Source organism: Accipiter gentilis, chromosome 32 (assembly GCF_929443795.1).
Source record: "Accipiter gentilis chromosome 32, bAccGen1.1, whole genome shotgun sequence".
NCBI classification, from domain to species: domain Eukaryota; kingdom Metazoa; phylum Chordata; class Aves; order Accipitriformes; family Accipitridae; genus Astur; species Astur gentilis.
Genome location: NC_064911.1, coordinates 7,529,473 through 7,552,442, shown reverse-complemented (window position 1 = coordinate 7,552,442; position 22,970 = coordinate 7,529,473). Strand labels below are relative to the sequence as shown.

At 43.3% G+C, this 22,970-nt stretch overlaps 1 protein-coding gene across 1 annotated transcript in view; it reads right to left on the bottom strand.

Moving 5' to 3' along the window:
- Positions 1-16,436, bottom strand: part of PCP4 (Purkinje cell protein 4) — a 55,555-nt gene extending 39,119 nt beyond the window's left edge. The window contains exon 1 of the mRNA XM_049835289.1: positions 16,370-16,436. Coding sequence (XP_049691246.1) covers positions 16,370-16,378 — 9 coding nt within the window. The 5' untranslated portion in view covers positions 16,379-16,436. The remainder of the gene's footprint in view (positions 1-16,369) is intronic.
- Between the last annotated feature and the right edge of the window lie 6,534 nt (positions 16,437-22,970).

The following is a 22,970-nucleotide window of genomic DNA, read 5'->3' as shown; positions in this document are numbered from 1 at the left end:
AGCATCCAAGGGTAGAATTAGGAGAATAGAAATGGTGGAAAGTTTTTGTAAAGTGAGTAGCAGAAAGTCAGTGTAAACTTGACTCAGGACAAAAATAATTTCACTGACACATATGAAATGTCAGTGAGTACAGAGCTTCCGAATAACAAGAGGAACAGCAGTGAAGTCTGTGCATATCCTAAGCTTTTCTTAAGCCTTGTCTTGCTACCAGGTCCATCCCTAACAAAAGGCATTACATGTGTGACAAAGAAACACATGTTGGTATAATACAGCACAAAAATGGCTGTGCGTCAGGCAGCTGTGTGCAAAGCAAGCCTTTATTCTGCAATACCATCTGTTCCCCATACAAAGTTTTCTCTGTAAGAGTTATAAATTGAATCAAACTATTTCATAAGCGTCTTATTTTTTCATAGCCTTCTGCTTTAATTAAAGAGTTCAGCTGCTTTAGCCTTTAAATTAAAAAAGTACTGAAAAATAAATTTTAAATTTATGAAGTTTATAACCTTCCTGCAAATAAAAATGTCACTGTAAATATCTGCTTAAGGATTTTTCCTGTTTTCCAAGTAAGGAAAGCTTTGTAGTCAACAGCAGAATGATCAGGAGATACAGTAATTTCTACCTGCTGTTTTTCAGGACTAAATACTTCCTGTACAGTTCTTCAAATTAGGACAATTAGGGTTGACTTTATCCAGAAACAATATAAGAAACAAATTTCTTACAGGCTGATTGTTACTTAGTGTTGGTTGATCTTTGAAGATAACAGTTTTAGATTACTGAAGTAAGCGACAGTTGACATTCATTAGACTATAGGCACAGGTAGATCTCAAAGCATACTTATGTAATCATTACTGCCTGAAGGTTCATAGTACATTTTTTAGTTTCCCCTAGGCAGAATTTTGAGGACATTACATTAGCATGCACACTTCCTAAAAGGTACAGAATGAATTGGAGAAATCTGGATTAAAACCATAGAACAGAAAACTATCAAATGTGGGTCCTACATATTTCACATAGTCTCCTTTTCAGTGTACCTCCTGTCCAGGCACAATATATTCAACTCCCCTGGTTCCAAGAACCCAGGTTTGCCATGCTTTTTAACACCAGGTATACATTTACTATTGAAAAACCCAGAAGACAACATATTAATTTTAAAAACAAGCAGTGGGCATTGAGGGGAACATCAGTTATTGCTGGTAGATCAATACATTATGCATACATGCCACTTAAAAATAATTACTTGATGAAGGTGATAACCTGAGCCTACTGAAATAAATGGGAATTTTGCAATTGCTTTTCTTTCACGTTCTAGCAAAGAGCACAAGCTATATGTCAGAAACTAAGTGAAGATCCAGAATTTAAGTACAGGCAAGAACCAAGCAGCTATGACCTGGGATGAGTAGATACACTCTGTAGAATTCAGGATGTCAATGTGATTAATTAGGTTAAACTCTTCTTTACTGGAGATCTGTTTCACTATGTTTGACCACCTCTTTCTAATGTCATGTATTGACTTGAAACTATAGCACTCAGCATTTCACACATTCCAGTGTGAAAAACATTACTTTTAACCACAACACAGTAAATAATTTGTTAACAAGAAGGACAGAAGATATTACTATGTTTAAGATAAAAAGTTAAGAGCAGGAAAAATGATGCTGCTGTGACAAAAATTTCTGTTTACTGAAGCTGCAAGGACTACCTGGCCTCTAAGTAATGGGACTGGAATTGTAGCACCACTGTATTTTTTGGAATTATTTATCAAAAAGCATGAAGAGGAACAGCTAGGAAAGAAAGTGTACTGCTGTAGAGCCATACACAAATTCTGCCATTTCACTCACTCTCTCCTGTTATAAGTCTTCTCAGAATTGATCTGCAATACAGCCAAATGGCAAATCCCAAACCAACTTCTGTGACATACAGGTTCATTCACATCAGTAACAGCTAGTCACCTAAAGAACATCTGCAGACAGAACTGAAGAATCCCAGAGAGAAGCTTGAATATAGTAATGAAAATTGCATTAGAAGTTACACAAGTAAACTTTCCTTACTGCTCTATTTGTGCCTCCTTTACAAGTTCCTCTACTTTTTTCCCATATTTTTATAGATGTGGTACTCAATATTTGAGATGAAAGTGTCCTTCAAAGCCCACATTTAAGGTAATTGCATCAGGTACAGAACAACTAGTGAATATTTTGTCTGAACGATGAGTAAAACTGATAACATGCCTGATATTTGTCTCACATCACTAAGAAATCACAGACCACATTTTCTGAGCACCTGACAGAAAGGAAAAATATTTATCAACATATACTTCAGTACAAAGGAGACCACTCCTGGTTATGACCAAGCTTGTATTTCTGGTCAAAGTAGCTTTCTGGAGACCACTTTTCCCTGGCTGCTTTCACCCTAGGATCTCAGTTGTTAAGGATATGGCCTCTACTCTTACCTATGTAGCACCTTCTCTGTGTGCTCCTTTACACAAAGGGAGTCTTCTACAGCCAGTTTTCTGGCTGTCTTGCATTGCTAGGGCAGCATAATATTGCCACAGCAAGAGTGCCAGAACCCATCCTTCTATACTGGCCGTCTAAACTAAACAATCCCTGGCACTCCGACAATTTCTGCAATTATCTTCATGGGTCAAACTGTTCTACTTGACTAGCTCTTGATTGTCCTTAATTTTATTAAGGCTCTCCTATAGCTATTTTAATAAGTTAAAATTCCACAGATGGGCTGAGATGAACTGATGGTATTCAAACAACAGTGGCTAGAAGTTGGCACAGTGACCAGCATTGGTTTTCTATGACTTTTGTAGTCACTGAAAGCATATGAGTATGCACACACATGCACATTGCCATCCCAGAAACCACAGTAATTTGTCAGAAATTAACAATAAGGCTATGGGTAACTACAGATTATTTTCCTTCTGGACACTGTGGACCAGTGCCTGGCTCTTGCTATTGCAATGATCTGGGGAAGGTACAATCTCTTCACAATTTCATTTTTTTATAAAGGACACAACATGGACCACAGCATTCATATCCTTGCATCTTTGTCAGTCATTTACACTGGTGCAAATTAAGTCTCAAACACTACTTTCAAACACAGAAGGAAAGCACTGTACTCAAGGTATAGCTGTCAATAGAAGCTGCAACCCGAGTGAAAAGCTATTCATCAGGTTGACTGCTGAGGTACTGCTTGCTGCATTTCCCCAGGAAGGAGGATATGCAGGTTTAGGTACTGTTTACTCAGGGTGAACCCATGACTCCCATGAGGGAGGCATGCTGGTGGGAGGCCCTGGCCCTCCTGTTGATCTAGCAGACAGCCAGGCACAGAAAAAGCAATGGGAACTGAAGGAGTGACCTTGAAGAACTGGGGCTTCTCAGGGTAGTTGAAAGACAGGGCTGCAGTTCCCCCTCCTGGGTTATTTTGCTTGCAATGCGGTCCTTGTCCATGTAAAACACATTTTATTTACATGTCTATACAAAATGCATACTCTACCCAATGGGCAGAGTGCCTTAGTCATGGGGTTGCTCACAGAGGGCATTTGCCTCAAATTAAGAGGTGTGAATTGTTGTTCACTTTCATCCAGACTGAGCTTTTGGCTTGAGGTAAATCCTCAGAACAGGCACCTCTGAGTGTACACAGACAACAGAGCTTCAGCACCCAGTACACTTTCAGGTTAAACAAGGAGGTACCTGATGGAACTGGGCAGAAAGAATTCACTGTCTGGGATATAAAAACCCACTTACAGTGCTGGTTTTAAATATTCTAATATCACAGACAAGAACTTTCACTGTGGCCTACTTTTGCCATTGCTGGGCTGTAATTTATAAATCAGCACAGTAAGAACCTACTGATTTTGTATTCAGATTCAATATAATGTTCTAAACAGAATATTTACACCAACACCAAAAGCAATCAACATAATTAGCACAAACAGTAGCTTGCTTAATATTTAGGTTATTAGCATATTTTGAATTAAAATATTAAGCAGATATTTCTCCAAAGACATTGTAATCACAATTTTATTTTTTTTTATTGAGGCAGGGATTAATGGAATCTTTGAAGTTCATTTTGAAAGCAGCTGCAAGAATGTATTTCCCAAATCCTGTTAATTACCATGCCAGCCATGAGAAGTAATCCCTCTCTTTTCTGCAGGAAATGGAGGATTTGATCATGCAAGGCTTATTTACAGGGGTAACTCATACGTTGACAAATAGTTGTCTTCAATTCAGCAGAATTACTTGCATGAGTAGAGTTGGAACCTCAATGTGGTACAGTGGAATTTCTCTAAACTGCATATTAGGTTTTGTTCAGCAAAGGGCAAAGAGGGTAAAATCAACTACAGAATAAGCCTTCTCACACCACTTGCCAAAAATTACCTCAACTCTCAGTTGGACATGGGTGATACAGCCTGTATCCCAATTACACTGGAAATTGATAAAGAGAAAACATCAAGGTGACTCAAGAGGAATATTTCAATTACATAAAAATTAAGATAGATGGCATAAAATGAAAAGTGACTGAGGTTAAGGTGGTCCCTTCCTTTCTTCTATTTTTTTCTTATCTATTGGTAGCATCAGACCTGGCACTACATTTCCAGAAAGGGCATTTTTGGGCTGGAAACCTGCCTTAAGAACTACTTTCCAGTCTAGCCCAATCCAGCCACACCTTCCCATCCCCAAGGCCTCATTTGTTTGGATGCAATTGTTTGCAAGGTCATACAGAAAATAGAAGCACTAAAATTATTCAAGTTAAAAATAACCCTTCAGCAAAGTTGTGTTGAAAACAATCATTGAAGGGATCCAGCTAAAAAAAATACATAGTTTAATTGTTTATGTTGGTCATTTCAGTAAAGTGGCTGATGTCTCTGATCCACAAACAGTCATACCAGGGCAATGGAACAGGCAGACAGTTATCATGGGGAAGAAGCCCTGCAATTTTGTTCTGGGAACTGAAAATCAGAGCAAGTCAGCACTTCATACCACAAAACTTAGCATGCTGTATCTCCCTGTGATGTTGCATTACGCCCTAGCAATCTTTACTCTTCAAGGGAACAAAACATGGAACAAGACAGGTACACTCATGCAGCCTAAATTACAAGCCTTGGCAGGTACCTGTGCAGGCAAATACAGACAGTTAATGGCAACTGACTGTGGCATCTGATTAGGAGCAAAACAGAACCTTGGGGATCTGGGAAAAGCATCTGGATTCACATAGTATCTTGGGCATCCTTAAATATTAGCATCCCCAGATAGAAAGAGTGCCCTAAGCCAATTAAGGGGTCAGGATCCTTGCCTAGGCATAATATAACTGATTATGGGTGGTGTTTTTGTAACAAAAATTGTATTTCATTCTTCCAAACCCTTCTGAAGTTTAGGGTAATTTAATTTGCTGAGCTACAAACCCAGCTGTAATTGAGTTAAAGGCTGTCTTCAAGGGACAGCTTGGCTTATTAATGGCAAAAGTCTGCACTGACAAATTGCTTCATATCTTATCGTATTTGCTATCATTATTAGAACAGGCTGCTTCTTCCCAGACTGCAAAATTTCTGGCATTTTTTTCTGTTGGCATTTTTGGGTTTATTTCCAGTTGTACAATTATAAAAATTGTTCTCACTTTCTTCCTATTTCCCTACATATTTCAGAGGTAAAAAGATATTATTACAGTCTGTTAGACTGCACTAGTAACTGGCCAGCCAGGTTTTTAAAAGGTATTAATTATGGCAGTTTCAAGTTGCCATGCAAAGGAACTTTCTGCTTTCACCCCAGGGCAAAGCCTTCTGATTTTCAAGACAAGAACAAGACAAAGCAGCAAGGATGTTTATGCGTCACTTACTCTACTCCTCAAATCCCCAGGCAGCCAGCCTAGTCAGAGAGCAATTCCAAGCAGCCCCCCAGCCATCTGCAGTTATGACAGTAACTTCTTTGGGGCTATTCCAGTAGCAGGGGAATCACTGGACTGAGAGCATGCTGCAGCCTTGGCAAGGCACCCTGCCCAGGGGCTGCACAGAGAGATGACACAAACCTGTTATCTCTGGCTCTGTGCCACAAGGAGATTCATGCAAGGGGAACCCTGAACTGGTTGCTGAAGCTGCCTTGAAATGGGGCTTCACTTGACAGAGGATTTGTCCTGCATTGTTCAAATCTATATCAAAAGTGACCCACTGAGACTTTGGGGAAGCTGCTTTATTTGAAGTGTGATGCAGTTCAAAGCTGTCTTGGCACTGAGTCTAAACCTCAGCCAAGTTATTAGAAACAACCTTGCCATACTAAAAAGGAAAATGGACAGGGTGATGCACAAGGTCACCTTGATTGCCAGGAATCAGGGACAACAATCAAATACACTCACATAGAGCAAGCAGAAAAAAAATCCAGGTCAGTAGCTCTGTCCAAGAGCTGGCCAAAAAATAGGGATTTCCACAAATCAGAAACTCCCAGGACCCTGCAGCTGCTCAGTAAAATTGATGCTGCTATCAGCTTCATTGTCAATAGCTGCAGGCAAGATAAGAATGCAATTTGCACTGGGCAGCTGTAGGTAGTTCCCAGGGTCCCTGGCCCCAGGACAGACCCACCAGGTTACCCAAGAGTAAATGCTCTACAGTTCCTGTAGTGCCCCAGCTGTGGAATGAGTCCAGAGGAAACACGGTCAGGCAGATTCAGCAAAAGCTCCCCCACATTGTTTCAAACACTCTCCCTCCACAGAACTGTGTTTTGCAATTAAAGTTCAATGAAAACTTGCAGGTTTCTCCACTCCAAGTAGTCAGTCATTCCTTCTGTCTTCAGTCTCTTATTATGCATCAGGCTCCATTCTGCATTTTGTGCCTTGCATATAAAGTGAAAGAAAAGTGTTACCCAGCTAAACATTTTCACCTCATTGACACATGAACATGGCAAACCATCATACAATGCCATTAAAAAGGACCCTAATGTGCTGCTCCAGAAAAGTCATGCGTTTTGTTAATATTCTAACATACCCATTCTGTAACTAGACAGAAAATAGGTTCCTTACACATTTCATGCAGAAAGCAGGTAATATTCACATAGATCCAGCTGTGTGCTACCTGACACACTGCAGTCAAAAACATCTATTAAAGGCTTACATTGCATGACTACAGGAAATATTGCTAGAATTCACATAATTTGCAACTTGGTTTTTTTTGCATTTTACAACACTAATGCTAGATCCTTTGCTACCAATGTTTCTGCATCTACAAATCCGTCCCATAAATCCAGTTCCAAGATGGAACCACACCAAGCTTTTAGTCCACGGCAAAGAATACAAAGCAGTACTCAAAAGCCCTGTGAAACAGAGAGGACCTCCTGTCATCTAGCTTAAGAGGTTCATACAGCTCGGCTTGGATGTCAGTGCTGTACAGTAGCTCACAAAATATGCTGAAGGAAAGAAGTGATAGCTAGCCAGGCCTGACTGGCAAATTAAAATTGGCATGAAGCTGGCCTGCCTTAGGTATTTGGCTGCCCTGCTTAAAGTGCGGCACATGTGTGACAGCACATGCATTTTAAAGTGTGCCGAGCCAACAATGTGTTTGCTCTCTTCTCTGGTGGCAAGTGTGTAACTGTCAGATCTGAGTGGAGTAGTGGTATGTATGAAGCAGCTATGAAGCCACATGTCTTATTTTTCCACCACACCATCTGCAGAAAGCTACCTGCCTAGCCATCTCCTCTTGCCTAGTATGGTTTTCTTCCTCCTTCCTATCAAGTTAATGCTTCTAATTTGTAGCAGTTTATCTTGTATTAGTAAAATGTGAGGTAAAGGGAGACATGTTTGGAATTCAAGGATCCATATTTCAATGTCATTTCATATTTCCTTCCTGACCACCACATACAATCTCTTAAGTTCAGATAAAAGGCATTCTTCAGAGTATTTCAGTTAGTGTTAAAATCAGCTGCTTAAAAGGGTCGACATCCAGAGTATTGAGTAATTTAAAACAAAAATAATTTAAGCCTAGGAAATTGAAAGAAAAGCATATTTTCTACAAGAGAAAGGGAGAGAATTAGCAAGAATCCCATTACTTGAAACATTCAAGCTAGAGAATGAAAAGCCCTAGAACTCAAATGAAAGACATGCTTGTGATTTTTATGAGAATTATTTTTCTGTCTCTGTACCTCTCCCCTACTGCCCCATCCAAACTTGGATTTTATAATTTTCAAGTGTTTTCATGTTTAGCTAGGCATTACACTCTGGTTCATCTCAGGTATGCTTCTGTCCTTCACCAGATTATGTTGTATCTGTCTAATGAAGTCTGCACTCACCTTGTTTGGTCCCTTTTAAAGGGAAGTCAACCTTGGACATCCAAAGCCCAAATCCCTCTTCCCCTAGTAGAAGAGGGTACTCCTTATCTGATCAACCCAAGCTCACCCTACGGCCTATTGAGGGCTTTGCTGAAATACATTTGGCTTCTTAGTAGAGATGCAAAGGTACAGTAGTATATGGTTAGTAGCACCCATCAGGGATGAATCAGTTGAATAAGTCTGGATCAGAAACACCAATTCACTGAAGCCAAACTTTTTTGTGGGATGGGAAAGTGCTATATCTATAAAAACATCCACACAAATCACTGGCCTTCATATACTGAGTGTCACTAGGAAAAGGTCCAATATCGCCAAAATCCTCAGGAAGTCAAAGCTGTCCTCAAACTATTCATTTTTGCCTCATTTGCTTAGTTATACACTCACACCAGTGTAGGAGTTATGATCTTGATAGCCTTTTCCTTGAAATGTATCTTCTTCTCCTGTAGTCAGAACACTGCCAACTATTTCAATGCCTGGTAATCCCTCTAGTGTTAGATTCATAGAGAACAAAGCATCACCAAGGCAGATTGACAGCCAGGTGCCTGGACCAGTGATACCTGCTGGGTAGCAAGCCTTATTTTGTAGGTCACAGGACAGAGATGCAAATCATTACCAGGCATTAGCAGTGGGTAGTCTGTTTTCCAGTACTCTGCCCAGTTATTTTGAAGCTGTGCAGATCCCGATTTCCTTGGAAGTTCTCCTCCACCCCCTAAAAAACCAAGGCACTTTCTGTGAAAAACTGCTTCTCATGTGCTCTAATAGCTCCTGCTGGAGATGCTGACTTGACAGGACTGTTGCAGCTGTCTCACTGATTCACTCCAGAAGAGCCTGCTAAGTCTTGTCAAGCTTAACAAGCTTTAGCATAACAGAGTTGTCCTGTTTCCAGGGATAGCCCTAGTCAGTGCTAGCTTGGTCATTTCTGACCTGTGCTCCATCATTCCCAGGAAAGGTGCACCTAAAATACCTCCAAATGCATCTATACCAGTGCATACACCTAGCCAGGTTCACTACAGTTCTCCCCTCTTTACTTTTAGGAGATTCATGTTGTGCTGGGATGCAACAGAACCTTCCCCGCTCAAGCACAGAGCAGTGCATGCCCCTTCTGAGTTTACACCACTATAACTAGAACATTTGGTTCAGGTTTCTCTCATTCTACTCTACCACAGCTTTCTAGTCCTGAGGGCACTGTGCAGCAGCTGGCTCCACAGCACAGCTAGAACCAAACCTGCCAGCCAAGGAACAGCAAATAAGGCTGGTGACAGAACAGCTCAGACATTTCCATCAGGCATTTGGACACCAAGGCTCTGCATTAAGACACTAAATATACACTTGCATACATTTTGCCATAGTTAGAGCTCTGTGTCTCCACACATAGAAAATCTGAAGCACTCCTACCTGGTGCCACCCTCTCACCAGCTTGCTGTCTCAGCCCAGGAATCTTGTGAAGTCTCTAAAGTCAGACAGAAGCACACCACCTTTCACAGCTGGGTCTCCCCCCCCCCCCACCCCTTTTGTTTCTCACTTTCAGCTTTAACAAAAGAGATCTCTAACATAACTTTGTCTACTATCAAGTAGACACTGTATGAGCTGCACCACTGGTTAAAGTCATGTATCATGCACTATATACTAAGGTGATAATGTAAGAACATTCAGCATCTATAAAATAATACTTTTCTCTTTAAGAGGAAAGACAGTTCAGCTGTAACTAATCCTCAAGGCATGTAGGCAGACAATTTCCATTTCTCCTCTGATTAAACTTGTGCTTCATCTGCCAAATTCCATATTAGTGCATGAATAAGGCTATACCCACTTAGTATGAATTGATCAGATGAGATAGCACCAGCCAAAGACCTGGCCTATGTGACACTTGCCCAATTTACTTGTAAGTAGACTAGTCTGGTCTCAGAGGGAGCAGACATGGAGAGTGGGGATAAATTGTGACCTCAAATCCTGTCATTAATAACAAGTTTCACAATTGCAACTCTTCTGCAGTTGCTTGCACTGAGTTTATTCCATCAAGATTGCCATTTATTTTCCTATTTAGAGAAGGGTAGCCTATATAGCCTGTCTTTTCCAGCTCTTCCCATACAAAAAATGACTAATTTTCTTAATTAAAATTAGAGGGAGAAGAAAAAGGATTTTTTTAGTTACAATTTGACATATTTTCTACTTACCTACCACGTCTTTTTTTTTAGAAACCCAATGTCCAAACAACTGAAGAAAAAACAGAACACCTTTTCTTAGAAAGAGGGAGAACATATGTTATTCATCTTCATTAGAAGATCCTATGCCTTGCAGAGAAAGCAGCATTACACACCTTAGTGATTATAAGGCTCTGTTGCAACTGACAGGATGAAGAAAGTCATAGTTTTTGTCTGATGCATGCAGCCACATTCTCCTAATTCTCTTCAGCCAAAAAGTGGGCATCTCACGATTTACATACCCAGTGTCTAGGCCTAGCCACACTATTACAATTTCTTCTGTAGCAAAGTTAAAGAGGTAAAACATGTAAACACTGAGACACATTTTCCAAGTCATCCCTAAAAAAATAAAAAAAGCAAGACAGACAATAGCAAACAGTGGCCTGGAAATCAAATATCTTATTCAAATCAATAAACAAACGCCCAACAACCTTTGATGAAAAAGCCACCATTGTTACTGTTGAAGTTAACTGCTACTATACACTGCATTTCATGGTGAGCATAATCTAGTTAATGCAGAAGCTGTTTGAAGATGACCCTTATAAGCTTGCCAATGCATTATGAATTTAGGGATATTGGACTAGAAACTAATATGCCTTTGCAACCTGAAATGATATTCTACTATCAATTACTGCAGTATGAAAGCTGGAGTTTTCCTGTTTTATGAATGCAGGACTTTTTGCTTTAAGTTACTTTTTTAAAGGGAAACGTGGCATCTGAAGCATACTATTAAAGCTAACTGTCCTTTAATAAAAGTGCTATTTGAATCTGTCGGCATTCTTGCCATGTGTAGAAAACCAGCGTGCTTGTTTCTAAACAGTACATCTGCCAGTTTCATCAAATTAAGATCAATTTCCAGCATCACTTTTAAGTGCTATTTTAGAAAGTGCCTGATCCCACTGATGGAAGGAGTAGGCAAAGTGACAGATCTAAACCTTATTGTTCTCCTTTCTTCCTCCTCTTTTAAGCTGCAATTTACCACCCAGCTAATAAATAGATGCAAGTTAAAATTAAAAACTGGTGTTTGTGTTCCTTATCTGTCCCACCCCCATGCTATAACAGCTGCAGAATTTCTTCCTCCACCCTGCCACATTCTTGCTGCACTTCTTCAATCTATACAGTTTTGACCTATTGTGGGTATAACCTCAGTGAAGCCAATAGTCAACAGTTGGGGGTCATGGCAGTATATGAAAAATGCATCCAGAAGGGCCCCCCTAAGATGACTGGTGGGCTCAGACACTCCACTGGACTGCAAGCATCACACAAGAGAACAGTAGCTCCCTTGAACAAATATGGCATGTTTTCTCCCTACAAACAGCAGCTCTTTGATTTAGTGCTATCAGGATTATTGGCGTACAATCCTTACCTCAGTGCTTAGTACAACTGGTTCTAAGACACTAAATACCATTTCAGTGGAAGAGATTCAACTGAATTCAGGAGAGCAATCCATGAAAGAACCCCGGTTTTCCCATTTAACAACCTGAAGCAGCTACAATTTCAGGCAGAAGCCTCCACATGTGCCTAATGCTTCACACTTGGCCATGTCCCTCTCCTTCTCTAACAGTCTCCTGGTGACCACACTTGTCCAGAGTGATAGAGACATGTTCCAGGTTCTCCCTCAACCTGGAGGGAAGAAGACATTGTCTGTTACTCTGCCAGCTTAGAGGCATGCCCAAACCACTAGGCCATATGGTATTACCAGTTTTGAAGATAGCCATAGCAGAGACTGCCTTGGTTATTAGCATCTTGGACACACACAACCCCTCCCCAAGGGCTGGAGAAGCTCAAATTTCAGAAGAAAGTCTTTGACACCAGTGTTCAGCCATGTCACCTTTCCAGTAAAGCCTCCATCTTTGTCAAGTTGTCTGCCTGGGTACCTCCCACTGAAGGTGATCTGAGCCCCAAAACAATGCTTCAGTACTCCAGGCTGCAGAGGAGAGCTGTCTGGATGAACATGCCCCACGTGGCAGCTCATCCTCCATGAATGCCCTACACACCCCGTTACAGGTCACATGAGCACCCTTCATGATCCTTTTGAACGTAGACACAACATAGCAGTTGCTGCAGGATTCAAGAGCCCTGAGGCAACATAAGGCAAAGGTAAAGAGCTTGCTGTACTTAAAGGAAGAAACAAGACCTAGCGTTCTTTGTATTCAAAGCCTGACCAAAAAATCCCTACATTTATGCAGACATCAAGTCCCCAGCTCTTAGCCTCCCCAGCTAAGAGACCTAAGCACTCTACAGAATCAAACTCCTAACAGCTCCCCTCTTCTGTCTTATGAATTTTGTGTGCCTGGTTGGTTGTTGCCTGTATTGAAACGAAAGCTAGGATATTTTTGCTACTGTCTGGTAGCTAGGCTGCTCCTCAAACATATAAAGCTGCTGGCTCGAACCCTGCCTTAGGTGGTATGCATCAGCACCCTGGCAATCAGTATAGCACTTCACTCACATTGTGCAAGGGTCTTCCAATGCAAGTTCTTCTCTTAAATCACTGGTCCCTCAGGCATGTGGACTGATTAGGTAGATTTCCTGAATGGCTCTCCCAAAGTCAGACACCTAAATAACACGTTAAAGCTGAACTCCTCTCCTACACCAGCAATATCACTCTGACCCTTTAATATCAAAAGGAAATAAATGCATCCAACAAGGCAGTCTCTGCTAATGCTATTTTAAGCTCCAACTCTTTACAGATGTGCTTCATCCCTGAACCACTGGAACAGCATCCAGAGCTGTAACACCATACTGTTTAAGTGCACTCCTTCCCAAATCCACACCTGATTCCTGATGACAACCAGAATCATTCAACACAGGAGGCAAGAGTGGCAGTGAATGTCAAAAATGTTTGTGTGATGAAATGCTTCTTATGAACCTTCATGGCAGGCACTGTCGCCATGACCAGACATCATCCGCAACATGTCAGATAGTTAAATGAAAATGACTGATGATGGGATTCCCTCTGGTGAATCAAGTTTATGTCAGTTTGAGCCTACAGGCTCTCTGGTAAAACTACTGGCTGTGAATAGCAATTTGGCATTGGTCTATGAGCCCATTGCCCAAGATTACTTCCCCCAGTTAATCCTATGTGACCACATATCTTTAATGGAAGAAGGCTGCATCTCATGGGTGCTCACTGTCAGTAGCTGATATTTTGCAGCATGGCTTTTCTCTCTAGGCTCATTAAAAATAACAGAAAACACCTGCAGACCTAAAGAAAAGGCTCCTTAGATATTTGAGGACATACTTTCAAAGCTACTTCAACACCTAAAAATGTATTTCAGTATATAAGGACATTCCTGAGAAGTTCCCCATACACCTAAGTGATCCATCTGCCATGAAAACTAAGCAGCAGGAAGCACTAACCATGTTTTGCAATGCTACTAGGTAAATTCTTGTACCTCAAGTTCACTGTAACGAGTTACAGGACCAGACTTCTGCCCAGAAGACAGAGCATCTTAAACACATTTTCAGACAAATTTTGCAAAGGAAGTGTAGGGTTTTTCTGTAGAAGAGTTCTTTATCCTTACTCAAAAAAGTTAGCTGCTAGAAAATAGGAAAGTACTCATCAGATGAATGGCTGCTTCCTGTTCAGTTTTCTCTACCAGGAGACTGGTAATCACTACCCATAAACAGGAAATAAGTTAGTTTTGCTTGAAGTAGTAAAATAAGAACCCATGCAACATCTCAGGAAATAACTTGAGGGATACAAAAGCTCTCTTCAGAGATTTCTGAAATGGCATTTCAAGCTCCACTCAAATCCTGACAATTGTTAGCACAAAGCAAAAAACCTTCCCACCCTCCCAACACCATTCTATTTAGGATAATCTTTAGATGGCTCTAGTTGGCCTCTTTTCAATCACTCTGGCCTCAGATTTTCTAGCAGATTAAAACAAAGAAAATAAAAATATTTTTCAGTTACAGCATTACAGCTGAAATCCACCAAGACCCCATCCAAATATAGCAAACAGATGTTTAAGGAGCTTGCTTTCTGCTAATCTTTTTTGCCTCATTTTTAACAGTCTTTTTCAGTGAGATGGTTTGGGGTGGTCCAGTTGCTTCCATCTGCCTTGTGGAAAAAGAATCATCTTTTGATTAATAGCTAACAGGCAAATAACGGCAAGGAAGCTTTTCTCCATTGGAGCTGTGAGCGACAAACTCTCCAACAATGTCAGTCAAATGACAGTAGCACTGAAGACACTGAGTACAGAGCTAAGTGCCATACGTACAGGGCTTAGTGCTGTGCCAGAGCAAGGGACATCTTCCAGCTCTGAGGGTTTGCTAGGAATACTGTTCTGTGAGGCACAAGGAAATGTATTATGAATAGAGAGCCCTTATGCTGGTATCAGGGAGGATCTTGATGTTCATCAGGACTTAAAATCCAAAAGGCAAGCAATCTAATTCAAACTATGAAGGGGTAATTACTGAGCAAATACAACCCAGCACAGGGCAATAACAAGAGTGCCTTGTACAGTTACAGTAAGCACAGCAGTATCACCCAATCATTACTCCTTACTAGATTTTTTTTTCTCCCCCGAATGCTATCTTTAAGGAGCAGAACATTTCAGATAGCCTAGGTGGCAAAAGGACAGTGACTGCAAAAGAAACCCCATGGTGCATGAACTCTTATCCAGTTGATATAAATACAGGCAGCAGCTGAGAAGAGGTCATGGACAGCCTGGTGCATTACACCTGGACTGCCTGATCCCTGCAAGCAGCAGAAAAGCACAATGAGGATTTCCTCTGCTTTCCCCATTTGGCCTGACCTGCAAGCCAAGATGTAAGCTTCTCCTCAAATCCCTGCACCAGAGACCATGCTACTCCACTGCTTTTTGCCTCAGGTTTACACCTCACCTAAAAATACAGCTGAGTAACACCTGCACAGCAACTAGTCAAAACTTATTTGGCATCATTCTTAAATTTTACTCTTGCTGCTAAGAACAGAATACCCATTTGCTAATGAAGCAGCAGGTCTTGTATAACAGCAAATAGCCTCCAATAATAGGTGCTGAGTGAGGTGTAGTTACAGGTATCTCTACGGATTCCCAAAGAAAGAGTTGCACTGGAGAATGAGGGATCTGCCAGCCAAACCTGCCCAGCATTTGACTGACTGCACTATCAAGTAGCCATCACACCTGACACCGCCTTTAACAAAAATACTAGTTTGCCCCAGAGAATTCTTCCACTGCAAAAAACCCACAGTGAAAATTTTCCACTTATTTATTTACAAGGGCACAAGTGATCCTTGCATGTTTGGCACTATTTACATTTTTTTTCCTTAATTGCAGTCCTTCCCCAGACACCATTTATAAAGTTTACATCAGCACCCAACTCTAAACGTGGCAATTTTTTCGCAAGATCTCTAGCAGATAACTTTCACACAACTTAGCACATCCTTCTTTCTGCATAGGAAAGCATTAAATGCATCCGTAGGTTATTGGTTTTTTTTCAATAAGGGATTCTTCACTGGTGTGCATGGTCCTTCAAAGGGCAAAAGACTGCCTTGTTTTATGCATCGAAGGAGCATACGCACCTGTGGAGGAGATGCGTTTATCAGAAGACAGGGCTGAAGAGAAGCTACGGATTTCAGACTCCCCGCCCAGCGAAAAGACACCGCTCAGGTCCACCAGCTCCGCCGGCAAGTCCAGCCGACCCTCAGCGGTCTCCCCGCCCGGGAAGCACCCGGCCCTCCCCAGCCGCCCTTCGAAAAGGGAAGGTTACGCTCAACGCCAAGCGCTGCCCGTTCTCCAGCCTCCCCGGCCGGCTTTCCGAGGGACTGCGGCGGTCTCCCCCCCCCCCCCCCCCGCCCCCCGCGAGCCCGCCTCAACGGCCGCCCGCGAGCCCGCCTCAACGGCCGCTCACCTCGCTCATGTCTCGCGGCAGCCCGGCTCGCAGCAGCCCGCCCGGCACAACGCTCCCGCCGCCCCGCGCCGCCCGTTAAGAAGCGGCGCCCCGCGCCCAGCCCGGACCGCGCCAGCCAATGAGCGCCGCTCCCGCGCCGAGCCCCCCGCTCCCCTATCCGAGAGGGCGCGGCGCCCCCTGGCGGCCGCGGCGGCGGCTCGGGAGCGGCACCGGGGGCCGGAGGGCAGGGGAGGGGGGGGTTCCCCCCCGTCCCGCGCAGCCGGGAACGCGCCCCCGCCGCCGCCTCCTGGGCCCAGCGGACATGGCGGAGGCCCTGAGGCGAGGCCCTCTCGTCCTCAGCGGCGGTGACAAGCGGCGGGACTGCTGCTTTCCCCGAAGGCCCGGCACAAGCGGCGCTGGCTCCCCTGTGAGGGGGGGCCCCGCGGAGGAAAGAGAGGGTCACTGAGGGAGGCAGCTGGGGGGTGGCTGGGGATGGGGTCGGCCGCCCCGTTGGGGCCGGGAGCGGCCCTTCAAACCGTACGTGCTGGAGGTCGGCTGAGAATGCGAATCAGTGCGTGCGGATCGGATCAAATGGTCAAAGTTGGGCGGCTCGCTCTGCCGCCCGCCATGGGTTTTTTATTACTGAGGAGCTCAGCAAGTCGTAACGTGAGTCCCAGTGCCATTCCTGTTAAAATAATTCTTCCGCATTTCTTCATCCAGCTGCTTTCGCAGATACATGGGAAAAAGTCCTTCTGATAGTTTTTCTGAACGAATAATTAAAACAGAACTTTGGAAAGTGTGCAGTTATACTCCAGCATCCATCTTTTGATGGAGCACGCTTACTATATTTGGCAATACGCATTCAGATGCTCTGACTCATGTATCTGTGAAGAAATATAGATTCAATTTGCTCTGGGAATGCATTTAAGTCCCTCAAATTTTTCTCAAATCAATAAAAAAGTTAGCACATTATTTTGGAGAGCCCGAGAAGCTTGCCAAACCTTTCGACTTCTAGGGACTACCTTGCAGCAACTTCTTCTCTTCATCAAAATCTTATGTTCAGGGCCAGTCTTAATAGAGACAGTGAAATAGATTTTGCGAGACCTTTCTGGAAAAATGCCTTTCCCCTTTGAGTCGCAGAGCTGTAGAAGCTGCAGCTTCACCTTCCCGTACCACCCATCAGTAGATGGGCAGAGACGGAGGGGCATGTGGAGCCCTCCCATTCCAGTCACCGCTGCCACAGCTTTCAGTCTGCTTCTGCCTGAATGCCTGCCTGGCCCTTGCCTGGCCCTTGCCTGGCCATGTGCTCCTTCCCCAGCAGGAGCGGGATGGGGTCCTCCACCTGAGGATGAGGAGGCTCCACAGGCAGTGGAACCAGGGACATGTATCCTGGGAAAGATATAGGGATGCTGCCCAGGTGTGCAGCAGTGGAATCAGGAAGCTAAGGCACAGTTGGAGCTGAATTTGGCAAAGGATGCAAAGAATAATAAGAAGGGCTTCTACACATACGTTGGCCAGAAAAGGAAGATTAAAGAAAATGCAGCCTTCTGGTAAATAAAATGGGAGAGCTGGTGACAAAAAACACAGAGAAGGCTGGGGTACTCAACAAATTATTTGTTTCAGTTTTCAGTGGTAATCTCTCTTCCCACATCTCTCAGACCCCTGAACCTCAAGGCAGGAACTAGGGGAATGAAATCCCTCCCATTGACAGTGAAGATCAGGTTCGAGACCCCCTGAAGAACCTGAACATACGCAAGTCCGTGGGACCTGACAAGATGCATCCCAGGGTCCTGAGAGAATTGGCTGATGTAGTTGCCAAGCCACGCTCCATCATATTTGAAAAGTCATGGCAGTGAGGGGAAGTCCCCAGTGACTGGAGAAAGAGAAACATCACACCCATTTTTAAAAAAGGGTAAAAAGGAGGACCCTGGGAACTACCAACCAGTCAGCCTCACTTCTGTGCCCAGTAAGATCATGAAGCAGATCCTCCTGGAAAACATTTAAATATGTAGGAAAGACCGGGAGGTGATTAGGGACAGCCAATGTGGCTTCACCAAGGGCAAATCATGCCTATCTAATCTTGTGACCTTCTACGATGGAGTGGCTGAATCAGTGGACAGGATAAGGTCTACAGATGTCATCTACCTGGACTTACGTAAGGCCGTTGATATGGTCCCCCACAATATTCTTGCTGCTAAATTAGAGAAACATGCGTTTGATGGATGGACTGTTAGACAGATAAAGAATTGGCTGGATGGCAACACCTGAAGAGTTCAATGTCCAGGTGGACAACAGTAATGAGTGGTGTCCCTCAGGGGTCTGTACAGGGACAAATACTATTTAATATCTTCATTAACAACATACATAGACAGGGGGATTGAGTGCACCTTCAACAAGTTTGCAGATGACACCAGCTGTGTGGTGCGGTTGACATGCTGGAGGGAAGGGATGCCATCCAGAGGGACCTTGACAGGCTTGAGGAGTAGGCCCATGTGAACCTCATGAAGTCCAACAAGGCCAAGTGCAAGGTCCTACACCTGTGTCAGGGCAATCTTTACTCTCAATACAGGCTGGGGGATGAAGGGATTGAGAGCAGCCCTGCAGAGAAGGACTCGGGGGTACCGGTGGATGAAAAGCTGGACGTGAGCCGGCAACGTGCGCTCGCAGCCCAGAAAGCCAACCCTATCCTGGGCTGCATCAAAAGCAGCGTGACCAGCAGGTCGAGGGAGGTGATTCTGCCCCTCTGCTCCCCTCTGGTGAGACCCCACCTGGAGTACTGCGTCCAGCTCTGGGGTCCTCAGAAAGAGATGGACCCGTTGGAGGAGGGCCATGAAAATGATGGGAGGACTGGAACACCTCACCTGTAAAGCCAGGCTGAGAGAGTTGGGTCTTTTCAGCCTGGAGAAGAGAAGACGCTAGGGAGACCTTATTGTGGCCTTTCAATATATGAAAGGGGCTTATAAGAAAGATGTAGAGAGACTTTTTACCAGGGCCTTCACAGGGCTGTGGATGTGGGGTGTGAGGCAAAAGGGCAGAAATGTGGAGGGGGACAGGCTGGTGTGGGGGTTGATAACAGGAGGGTGGAAGATGCATGGTTTGCCTCCTGCTTCCTTCAGGGTGCTAGGAAGGCAGAGGAAGCTGAGGGCACAAGTTGAAAATGGGCACTGGAGACCTCGGCCACAGAAGGAGGTGAACTGTCTCTGAAGAAGAAGGAAGAGTGCTGCCCTTTATTTCACTTGGGTTCCCAGGTTGGCAAGACCTGACCTCCCTACTTTTGTAAATGCATTCATATCCGTTTACTTGGGCTGATAAACATGTTATTGTATCAGCTCAGAAAATTGGTGCCCTGACTTCTGGGCAGGAATAAAATGCTAAATCATGATTTATTCTTGTTCTGGAGAAACTTGCTGGCTCCTGACAAGGTAGGAGCCTGTGCAGTTCTTCTCAGTCACTGATGTGATTACTAGACTAAGCTAGCTACTGGGACTTTCACGGTCTTGATTTTGAGTGAGGATATCTGGGATCCCAGTCTTGCAGGGAAATAGAGAGGTTGCAGCATTATGTGAACCCATGCAGCATTGATCCAGCAGCAGGAGGAGGACTTTCTTTTGCCCTGTTAAACACAGCGGCATGTTTGCAGTTTGTGACATTATCCAACTAATATTTGATCTTCTTTAACCTAAGCCAGTGCCATGTTTGCAGATATGCATCATTTCTTCAAAAAAAGAGTTCACAGCATGAGGTGGTTGGAGAAGAATCATCTCAGAAAATGCATGGATTGCATGGTTGTATGATTTATAGGTGTAAGTTAAGTATGAATCCTGCAATTCACAATTGGGGATCTCAGTACTGCAGGGACTCTACTGAATCTGAAACCTGACAAGGTATCCCCCCCCTTTTTTTTTTTTTTTTGAGGCTTCTCCAAGTTACTAGTGGTGATAAAAAAGGGGGAAGACCTCATTTAAAATATCGTCTTTGGTCGTCTTTCATTATACTATTATTCCCAGGACTTCCACCAGAATCTGACATTTTTAAAAATTGACATTAATTGTCCCAGCTCTTGTTACGAGTGGACCAAGTGGGCAATAAACACAGTAAGAGTACATTGCATGAGTAGCTTCAGGAGTGTCAATACAGTGTAAGGACCCAAAGTAGATATGATGAAGTTTAGCCCCTGAAGAAGCTATGTATTATGTGACAACATTTTCCAGTGAAAAGTAATTGTGGGTGCATTGCATTAGTATTTGTATTCTGACAGGAGTGCCATTGATCGGTGAGATGGGTACAAGGCACAATACTAACACAAATTATTAAAGCAGTATTTCTGACCAAAGGGCTCACAATCACATAGTAAGTGATACAGACCACTGAGAGAAAAATCTTTTCAGTTCCCATTGACACTGATAGGAGTCCTATTGGTCTCACTCTTCATCATCAAAATAAATGTATCAAATTCAAGCAGAAAATCCGACTGTGATAATTCAGGCTGTTCTCCACTGTGCACAGAGGAGCATGTTAGCAGACAAAGCTCTTTGCACTAGATTCATCAGGGGAACATCTAATGGTTTTATTTCTTGACCTGTTTTGAGGACTTCACAGCTTCCAAGAGAAGCACACTGGAGAGCACACTAAGCTACACTGGGGGAAGCCCAGAGGTCCCACGACACTCATCCCCATGCCCTCACTGCAGCGCCCACCCGCTGCAGGATGTCCTGCAGTCCCAGTTCAGTACCTGTGGGCAGGATTGATGTGAGCTGGCGTTTTGAGGAATAAGCTGCCCAGATTAGCTAGTAAGAGAAGTGGAGGAGGGTGGAAATCACTCTCTTCTCGGGGCCCTGTGTTAAATTTGATTTTATAGCCAAGCGCTGAGTTTGCTCTTTTCAAACACAGCACCAGGCATGGTTTCTTCTTCCAGAGCAATGATGCTGATGGTGATGGCAGTGCCCTCCATGCAATGTTTCTCTGCTCTGAGGACAACTTGCATATATTGCAGCATGCAGTTGCAGTATAAGATGTATAAGCTGCCCTCAGGTTCCTGAGTTAGCACAGGACTCCCCTCTCCCCAGTGACAGCCCTCCACAGAGATGCATCTCTTCTCTCTCTCCCTCTCCCTCTCAGCAAATCTTGTTCCCTCCCTCCCAGGTTTGCATATCATACACTGGAGAACACTTCCACAGCCAACCAAAGCAATCTAGATATAAACTGGGGACTGAAATGCATATGTGCCTCTCCTACTTCTTAGTGTAGACCTACGGAACTCGATAGCTTTTGAATGTACATGCACACCGACACACAGATCTAATCTTGTGTACAACCTAAGCTCAGACATTTTTATTTACGAGCCAGCTTAGTTTGACATGTCTTGAGTTCTGGAAATGCATCAGTGATTTGAATTTTTCAGAAGGATCTAAGAACAAAGATAACCCTAGTATTTGTTTTATTTATATTCTGTCATTTATGCTGTCTGATGGCACCAGGTTTTAGTTTTGAGGTAGCCCTTTGCTGGCAGCCTTTCTAACCTATGGTAATCCTTTAATTTAGAGATGCCCCAAAGCTCAGCTTTTACTTAAGTGCACAGCTAAATAGTGACACTTTTAAATAGAGAAAGTGTTCTAAGCTAATCTGTTTTCAAGAGCCGTTATATTCTGAAAATTGACTATTAAAATACCACCTTCTTATTCATCATGTCTGCACTTGGTATATGTTCAATCTTGTCTGCTGGCATATGACTGCAATTTTACTGCCTTTTACTCCCACTTACCTGAAAGACTCGGCAGAGGAGAACATCTGAGCTGGATCCTGAAACAGAAAGCGTCACAGGCTTCCAAGGAGTTTCACCTGTGCAAGGGAACTGAAGATGGCTCTTCTCTGCAAGACTGAGCAATCCACTATGTATTGCACATATGTGACAAAAGAGCTAATTGTATGCTCACTCTTCGTAACTGGCAATGACACACAACTGCACAATCTTGCCTCACCTTAAATCCTGCCATTGAAGGCATCTACCAAGTGAAGTGGTTTTACTGGAGGTCTGATTAGCTGCAGAATTGTTCCAGAAGGGGAAGATGACTGCTTAGGCTGTTATATTTTTCAGTCAAAATTTGATTTAAATCAAATCAAACAAAATGAAAATATGCCTGTGCCTTGAAAGGTGTTCCATATTCCATCAGTGCAGAGCCACTCTGTTTGGTAGAATATATTTGAATTTTGACTGTGACTGCAGAAACTGACATTTCCCAGCACTTGAGGTCGGTACACTGAAATGAAACCTATGCCTCTTGCTGGTTTTACACTCTATGAATTTTTGAAGAGAAGGAACAATTTCACACAAACTTTCTGAAAGCAAAAAGTCTGTGCTGCAGCTGAAATCAAGGATGTTGATTTCAAATGGAAAGCTTTCTTTTCAGAAAGGCGTGTGCCTTTGAATACTGGGAAATAGAATGGGATCTGGAACGTGACCTTAATTATAGAGAACATGCTGTAATTATAGTCTTTGGTTTGCTCCTTGATAGTAATAGATTTAACAAGCATAGTCCTAGACACTGTACGATGTGTGACTGGTCATTCATACATATCAGCTAATTTGCCCAAGTAAAAAAATTAAAATGTAGAAAAAAGACGG